At 46.8% G+C, this 8,462-nt stretch overlaps 2 protein-coding genes across 2 annotated transcripts in view; both read left to right on the top strand.

Moving 5' to 3' along the window:
* The window catches only part of f7i (coagulation factor VIIi), a 7,364-nt gene extending 4,367 nt beyond the window's left edge, over nucleotides 1-2,997 (top strand). Inside the window, exons 4-8 of the mRNA XM_008294321.1 lie at nucleotides 383-496; nucleotides 824-961; nucleotides 1,048-1,163; nucleotides 1,632-1,752; nucleotides 1,950-2,997. Coding sequence (XP_008292543.1) covers nucleotides 383-496; nucleotides 824-961; nucleotides 1,048-1,163; nucleotides 1,632-1,752; nucleotides 1,950-2,545 — 1,085 coding nt within the window. The 3' untranslated portion in view covers nucleotides 2,546-2,997. The remainder of the gene's footprint in view (nucleotides 1-382; nucleotides 497-823; nucleotides 962-1,047; nucleotides 1,164-1,631; nucleotides 1,753-1,949) is intronic.
* A 914-nt stretch (nucleotides 2,998-3,911) lies between these two features.
* The window catches only part of LOC103366570 (uncharacterized), a 16,591-nt gene continuing 12,040 nt past the window's right edge, over nucleotides 3,912-8,462 (top strand). Inside the window, exons 1-7 of the mRNA XM_008294339.1 lie at nucleotides 3,912-3,969; nucleotides 4,916-5,076; nucleotides 5,473-5,497; nucleotides 5,625-5,738; nucleotides 6,740-6,871; nucleotides 7,010-7,278; nucleotides 7,698-7,815. Of these exons, the coding sequence (XP_008292561.1) occupies nucleotides 4,951-5,076; nucleotides 5,473-5,497; nucleotides 5,625-5,738; nucleotides 6,740-6,871; nucleotides 7,010-7,278; nucleotides 7,698-7,815 (784 nt within the window). The 5' untranslated portion in view covers nucleotides 3,912-3,969; nucleotides 4,916-4,950. The remainder of the gene's footprint in view (nucleotides 3,970-4,915; nucleotides 5,077-5,472; nucleotides 5,498-5,624; nucleotides 5,739-6,739; nucleotides 6,872-7,009; nucleotides 7,279-7,697; nucleotides 7,816-8,462) is intronic.

Raw genomic sequence — 8,462 nt, forward strand, 5'->3', positions numbered from 1 at the left:
AGTTAGCTATCGTTAGCTGTAGTTTGCTATAGTTAGCTATAGCTAGCTACAGTTAGCTATAGTTAGCTATAGTTTGCTACAGTTAGCTATAGCTAGTTAGTTCCCTGACGCAGCGGTCGTGGGTTCGAGTCCCGCTCACCACCCGTGGCTGCAGGTCTCTCCTGGTCTCCTCCTGTCTCTCTCTACTGCTCCAACTGAAGGCAAAAGCCCAAAAATATATTTTAAAAAATATCAGATTGATGAAGATGAAATGTTCCCAAGCAGCTGATAAAACCAGAGAGTGTTCTTTTTTCTGCTTCCTGTCGTTCTACCTGCGGTTAAGTTCGTTCAGCCCGGTTCTCCAGATGTGGTTAATTGTTCTGAGGTTCTGGTGTTCCATCAGATCGGGATCCCTGCCTGGTGAACCCGTGTCAGAACAACGGAATATGTATCTACGTGGGAACCTCGTATGAGTGCCAGTGCTATGAAGGCTTCGAGGGACAACACTGCCAGACAGGTAGAACCTTTAGAACGCTGCAGTGTCCTGAGAGGTTCCACCACCAATCAGAAAACATGGAACAGATTTACGAACACGGTTCTGTTTTAGTTCACTGCTTTTATGGAAACGTTGTCATTATTATTATTATCGATCAGGAAATGGTTCTCGAGCTCATAAAGCAGAACAGTTCTCGTGTTCACCATCAGAGGTCAGAAGATCGTCGGTTTATTTCCTGTTTATGAGGCTGCTGTTATTGATTTCTGCCTCTACTGACTGATTGGTTTATTGATGAATGAAGACAGAACCTGATCACAGGGTTCTAATGTTCGCGGTTCTGCTCCTCAGTGTTTGAAGAATCTCTGAAGTGTCTGTACAAGAACGGACTCTGTGAGCAGTTCTGTGACGATTCTGAGGGAAGACGGCGATGTTTCTGTTCTGACGGATACCAACTGGGAGAAGACGGGCAGCGATGCTTCGCTCAGGGTTCCACACGTTCATGTTGATTCTGCCAGAAAGTTCACAACTGTTTGATGAGTTCTTCTCTACATGACGGGTTCTTGTGGTTTCAGTGGAGTTCCCTTGTGGCCAGTTGGTTCCGGCAGAATCTGGACGAAACCAGAGTGACGTGGTTCAGACCAGAGTGGTGGGAAGTGACGAGTGTCCCCGAGGAGAGTGTCCCTGGCAGGTAAAGCCCTCAGAACCTGGAGAACTGGTACCAGCCGCTTCCTGTCCAGGTTCTTCATGTTGTGGTACTTGATGGGTGATAACAGGGTTGTTATCTCCATGTTAGCGTGTTGACACGGAGCTGAGATGAACTCCGACTGAAGGCTTCTCAGACCTGGATGTTCTGATCCGCTCCAGACGAACCAAAGACGCACTTTCAGGTTTTATCTAAATGTGGTTTCTGTTCACGGATCCTCTGGACTCCTGTCTCTTTAGATTCACGTCTTTGTGGCTCCTTCTAATCAGGAAGGTTGAGAGGAGATCAAGTCTGAAGGTTTGTCCTCTCGGCACCAGAACATCCGGTGTCTTGTGTCCAATCAGAGTTATTGTGCTTTAAGGTTCGACCCGTTGGGACCATGGACATCTGAGTGGGACGTTGCCGGAACACCACCACCACGAAGCTTAGATTTAACCTCTATGTTCTGATCAGGTTCTGGTCCAGTTAAATGGAAACAGTCACTGTGGAGGAGTTCTGATCCGACCCGACTGGGTCATCACCGCCGCCCACTGTATCCACGGCAACGACCCCAACAACTTGACCGTGGTGGCAGGTGAGCAGCATCTTGACTAAGTCTACCGGACCGGTTCTGTTTCTGCAGCTCGTTTCTTTATTTGGTAAAAGTTTTATCGAATGTTTTTATTTGTTTCCTGAAAGTTTCTGGTCACATGTTTAAATGAGTATTTAGGTTTGCATCAGTTATTTGTTGGTGGACCTGACTTCAGCTTCCTGCCGTTTCTCCGGTACCAGGAGAACATAACTTGGATGTGAATGATGGTACCGAACAGCGGTTACCTGTTTCCATGGCGATCATCCATCCTGGTTTCGTGATGGCGACGGGCGACAGTGACATCGCTCTGCTGCGGCTCAGTCGATCCGTTTCCTTGAACCGACTCGTGGTTCCGGTCTGTCTGCCGACCAGAACCTTCGCCGAGCGCAAGCTGCTGCCGCTGCTGTACCACAGCGTGTCCGGTTGGGGCCGGAGGATCGGCGCCGCCTCGCCCAGTGGTGCCATCGCCTCGCCCGTCCTCCGCAGGATGACCATCCCCCTCCTCCAGAACGCCCAGTGCTCACAGAGGGCCCAGTTCAACTTCACCAGCACCATGCTGTGCGCCGGATACCTGGAGGGTCGCCAGGAGAGTTGCCGCGGCGACGACGGCAGCCCGCTGGTCACGCTGCTCGGCTCCACCCACTTCCTGACCGGCGTGGTGGCCTGGGGGCGGGGCTGCGCTCAGCCGGGGTATTATGGGGTGTACACCAACATGGCCGCCTTTGTGGACTGGGTCCAGGACGCCATGAAGAACCCACCGCCGCTACCGGACCTGCTGGACCAGAAACCGCTTTAATGGAGAGACAGAAAAAGTTCTGGTTGGTTTTTAGGTTCGAGAATGAAACATCAGAGTTCTTCTGTCAGCGTTTTGAAATGCTGTAAAATGGAAGGAAACGGTCCTTTCACAATAATTCTCCTTTCATACAATTAAAAGCTAGATTCTGTTGAAATCATTTGTTTTTGGATGTTTGATGAATCATCTCCAACATTTCACAGTCTGGACATAAATCATGACTCAGCGATTAAAGCGAATCTTTAGCTGTCGCTACGTTAAACGTATTTACAGAATTAAACTTTCTTTCACTGCTTTAATTCACTCTTATTTTGAAACGTCAGATTTTAGCTCAATTAAATGAATGATTTTGTTCCTGAAGATTTTTCCAAACCTGAACGTTTATTTTCTAACTTCATTTGATGGAAACTGAATAAAATGAACTTAAACCAATAAAGCGTTTTGACTCAGTCGCTGCTGAATGTCTTCGTTTCATAAAAACTCGTTTCTGTGTTTTTGTAACATTCACTGAACCGTCACTGCATTCGTTGTTTTGAAGATGCCTTTCATTTATAGGACAGTGAAAGAGTGACACAGAAACATGAGGGCAAGAGCGGAGAAAGGACACGCAGCCAATGAGCCGCTGGCTGGACTCGAACCGCGGCGTCGGGGACCAGAACCCGTGTTCGTGGGTCGCCTGCCCGACCTGTTGAGCTGTCCGGCCGCCCATCACTGAATTAGTCTGAGTTTATACCAACTTTTCTGCTGCTGTTCGTTGATCTGTGAAGCTATAAAACACTTTGATTGGACTGTTCTCACAGAACTCGTTCGACCTCTTCAGAGCAGCGAGCTGATTGGCTGCTGAGCCACAGCTTTAAATTCCAAACGCCCCGCCCACCACCGCCTGCTTCTGCTGTGGTGTCAAGGTGAACTCAGACAGACGTGACTTCTTGTGCCAGAGTGTTTAGCTTTGATCCACACACCAGCAGGAGACCAGTAAAACCAGTAAAACCAGTAAAACCAGTAAAACCTGCAGTCAGAACGTGTTGAAATGAATCATAATAAACTGATGCAGCTTCATGTCATGATGCTTCACTGTCAGGACACATCCACTGTGGTGGTCCTGGTTCAGACCCAGACACCTGGGACGACGTTCTGATGTTGGCAGCACTGCACTCTGGGAGCTGTAGTTCTCTTCCTGGTTCTGATGTTGGGAGCAGTGCACTCTGGGAGCTGTAGTTCTCTTCCTGGTTGCCTCAGATAAGCCCCTCCCAGTCCGGTCAGCTGACCCTCTGCCTCCGTACAGGTCATTGCCCTCGTGTCTGTTCTCAGTCAGATTGTTTCAGCTCTCCGAGGTTCTTCAGGCCGAGTTCTGTCCGTCGGTGCCATGTTCTGGTGTCTGCGTCTGTTCCTTGGCCTCCTGCTGCTCCGGCCGGCCGCTGCTCACGGTACGTTCAGATCCACGTCCTGCAGGATTGTGGACTTGGGGTTCTTCCAGTTCTGTGTTCAGGTTGTTGTGCTTGATGTCACTGACAGGGTCCAACGGCTGAGTTTGAATCTGTGTTTACAGACACGAGATAAAGAGCTGTAAGGAACTGTATCCCCTCACAGTAATCAGATTACTCCTACAGCAGAGTACTTTCTCTGATACCAGATTACAAACTACCCGCTCAGATCCACAGATTACCTTCAGGCTCCACAGCAGGACCTGAACTGAGTCCATCTCTGGTTCCTTCAGGCTTGGTCTCTGCTGGGTTTGGGTTTTGGGTTTTGGGTCATTTAAGACCAGTTTGAGTCACGTTAGAACGTTTTTAACTCATGTTGACTGACTTTGGGCGAATTTGAATAATTCTGAACACATGCAGTTATTTTAAACAAATCATTTAAACTAAAAACACATCAAACGTAATTCTGAACAAGTTCATGATCATTTTAGACAAACTTCAATCAGACTTGTTTTATGAACATTTCAAGTCTTTTTGGAGGAAAAAAAGTCTTATTTTAGACATTCTGGTTCCACCTGGTTCTGCTGTAGAAGCTCTTGATGATGTTGTTCTCTGGATGTTCTCCGGCTGGAATGTTCCTCTTCTTCATCTGGTCAGCCAGTATCCTGGTTCATCCTCAGACATTCATGGAGCTTCTAGAAATGTCATCAACACCTTCTGCCCTCATGCAGCCCCACATCATGATGCTGCCACCTCCGTGCTTCACTGTCAGGACCATGATCCACTGAGGTTCTACTCTGGGGCTCATGATTGTTCATCGCAGGAACTGTTCTAAAATAATGATGTCACTCAGAGCCGATAGACAATCATTTGAGGGTCAGGTGACACTGAACAGGACTCTTCTGCAGTAATTAGTTTCCATTATTCCACATCTATTTTCTCTCATCAGTTTTCTTGGACGGCCAGACAGCCAGCCAGGTTCTGATGCGGCCCAGAAGAGCCAACAGCTTTCTGGAGGAGTTGAAACAAGGCAACATGGAGAGGGAATGCATGGAGGAGCGCTGCGACTGGGAGGAAGCCCGAGAGATCTTCGAAAACAAAGAGAAAACTGTAACAACCTCCTTCAGCTTCACACCAAAACACTGAACATCCACCACGACAAGCCGAGCAGCAACACACAGACCGCTGTGGGAATCCCACGGGTTTAGGTTCACATCAAAGAACAGTCGAGCTTAGCCAGACTCAGCAAAGTCCAGTTTACATCCAGATCTTCTTCAGGTTTCAAAACAGAAATGTAAAAACTACATGTTGTGGTTTTGGGAGCGGTTAGCGGTTAGCAGTTAGCATTGGAGCTACTTCTTGGTGTGTTTGATCAACTGCAAACTAAATCCAACATATAAAACGGGCCGACTGGAGCTTTGAGGGAGTCTTTGTTTCTGATAACAGACAAACTGATCGGCTTTAAAATTGGTTAAAACTGTTTGATTTCCTGTTTTCCTGTTTCAGAATGACTTCTGGGCCAAATATGTCGGTGAGGAAACTCTTCTGTGTTCAACGCTGAAACTTAACGATGTGACAGAAGACGAGTTCTGAAGTTAAGGCTGCAATACCGTCTTTCACCAGCAGAACAAACTGAACCTACTCTGTTTGTCCTGCAGATGGCGACGCTTGCTATTCGGGGCCGTGTGTACATGATGGACAATGCAAAGACGGGATTGGAACCTACACCTGCTACTGCCAGGAGGGCTACCAGGGCTTCAACTGTGAAATCGGTACAGAAAGCTGCTCTGAAGGGTCAAACTCAGCAGAACGTTGTTGTGCATGTACATAGACACAGCTGCAGGTTCTGTTGAAGGTAAAGGTTTCATCACAGTCTACGAGAACTTCCATCCACCTTCTTCTTCTGATCTAGATTCTCTCTGTGGCAGCAGACTAAGCAGGTCTTTCCAGATGTTCCTCTACCAGCAGTGTTGGTTCCTGGAGGAACCAGAGGTGTTCCCAGGCCAGATGAGATGTGTGATCAAACCTCAGATTCAGGAGGAACCGTGAGGATTCCTTCCTGGCCGTGGAACAGTTTGTCCTGCAGAGCTGCTGAGAGGCTCATGGGAGTTGGACCATCCAGTCCTCATGAGGTTTAAAGGGAAGACCAATGAGTGTGTTCTCCAGGGAACTCAGTAGGGTTCTCCAGAAGTGTAAAAGGAGTATTTAACAATGAAAGTGAGAGCTGTGTTCATTTACTGAACACAAAGTCAGACCTATTTGTGGAGGGTTTCCTCCAGGGTTCTCCACATCTCTGATCTTTACTGAGTTTGAGGGTTTCTGGACTCAGAACAAGGCGACGAGTTCACGGTCGAGTTGCTGGTTCTTCAACAGGTCCAGCTGAGGTGGTTCAACTTCTGATCAGGATCCACCTTCTTGTGGTGGGGGGGGGCACCCGAGGTAGAACCAGAACGTTCTGCAGGGGTTACATGACTCATCTAGCCTGATGGCAGATGGAGAATTTTGCTGTCGAGGAACATCTGGAAACATCTGTTTATTCTGCTGCTACTGAGAGTGAACCAGACGAGAAGGAGCTGGATGGTGGTGAGTCCATGTTGCTTTCTGTGGAGGAGCAGAACCAAGACCTGTTCGTTTACAGCCAATGAGGACAAGGAAGAGCTTCCAGACTGAGACCCCCAAACCTTCTGGAGATGTTGACGCCACCTCTGGTCAACTCAGAGCTCCTACATTAGAAAGTGTTCTCATCTAAACTCTGTTTATTCCGTCTCTGCAGTGATTCCTGAACTCTGTGAGAACAAAAACGGCGGCTGTGAACATTTCTGCAACGTGGTTGGAGGCAGCGTCCAGTGCTCCTGCGCTGACGGATATTTCTTGGGATTGGACGATAAGTCCTGCAACTCCAACGGTGAGCGACTCAGGAACCGACAGCAGCCACGTTGTCCAGTTAGTTCTCAGACTGATCAGACCTCAAGGTTCTTTGAGCGATTCAGCGTTTTGGTTCCCAGATCCTTTAAAACTCTAAACTTCTCACCAACTCTTTCAGAAAAGTTCAAATGTGGCGCCCTCATCACCGAAAACGCCCGGAGGGTCTTCAGGTACGAGAGGACAAACATGACGACGGCGAACACGACCGATTTGAATGTTACCGTCAACGCAACCGAGCAGCGAGACGTTCTGGATCTTCTGTCCACAGCAGAGAACAGCAGCAACAGTTTACCGAGAATCATCGAGCAACAAATCATCTCACAGATGGCGGGAATGACTCGCATCGTGAACGGAGAGGACTGTCCACCTGGAGAGTGTCCGTGGCAGGTAAAGACACACCTGACAGCAGATAGGGGTTTGAAGTAACTGAAGAACTTTTGTGTTGCAACGAGGAGAGAAATCATTATCATTATCATCCAGGTGTCCGTTATTATCTCCAAACAGTCTGTGACACCTGGAGAGACGACAGGAAGTCCAGTTGTTCCCTGATAGGATTACAGTTATCACCTGATCCCACCTGAATGCCGACAAAACAAAGATCTAAGTGTCCACACTGAGCTGCGATCTTCTTCTAAACTCCCAAAGATCCACAATAACTTGCCTCAGTCCGTGTCTTTGTCCAGACAGTAGCAAAGAAAAGTTTCAGGTGTTTTCAGCCAATCAGGAAGGAGCGTTTCCAGTTGCAGCAGATGTTTCTACCAATGAGCTTCATCGGACATAATAAACTGTGTTTTTTATCTTGGCAGGCTCTGCTCCTGAACGAGGACGATCAGGGTTTCTGTGGTGGAACGATCCTCAACGAATACATCATCCTGACCGCCGCCCACTGCATGAACCAATCACGGTACATCTACGTCAAGCTCGGTAGGTCCGACAGCCAATCACGAGCCACAATGACAAGTGCTAGTGTATTATATAATTACACAAAGCAGATTTTATTTCTGACTTTATGTTGCTGAGCTTTAGATCTTAATTATAATTATGAAACAGTTTTCTTGTCAAAACAAGATTAAGTCTGATTCTTCTCAACATGACGTGGTTTTACATGAACTATTCCGTGAAACTGATGATTGTATTAGACGTCACGTTTTGTTGTGAGATCAGGTTTTCTTACTTAAAGTACATTTTACAGATTTATGGATTTTAATTCTGAATTAATTCCAAGACTTTGATCCACTTTGTTGTTTTAAGAAATTATATGTTTCTTGTAAGTTTGAGGTGAACATGTTTGAAATTTTTGTATTTTTGTTTTTGTAATTCTGTAATTTTAAATTGTTATGTCCAGTTTTGGTAGTTATGAGGTTATGTGTAATTTCAAAAACGTCTTTTTGTCCAAACTTCAGATTTGCATTTGAAATAGTTTATTTCTGTGATCATAAACTCTTGTTTACTTTTTGTTGCTGCAAGATAAAATATGTGTACTTTAGAAATAATGACACCAATTTCAAACAATGAAGACTGACACTCAATTTGCATTAGGGCTACAGTGGGTTATAATGAGGCTACAGTGG

This window comes from Stegastes partitus, unplaced genomic scaffold, assembly GCF_000690725.1.
Source record: "Stegastes partitus isolate 25-593 unplaced genomic scaffold, Stegastes_partitus-1.0.2 Scaffold954, whole genome shotgun sequence".
Classification (NCBI taxonomy): Eukaryota; Metazoa; Chordata; class Actinopteri; family Pomacentridae; genus Stegastes; species Stegastes partitus.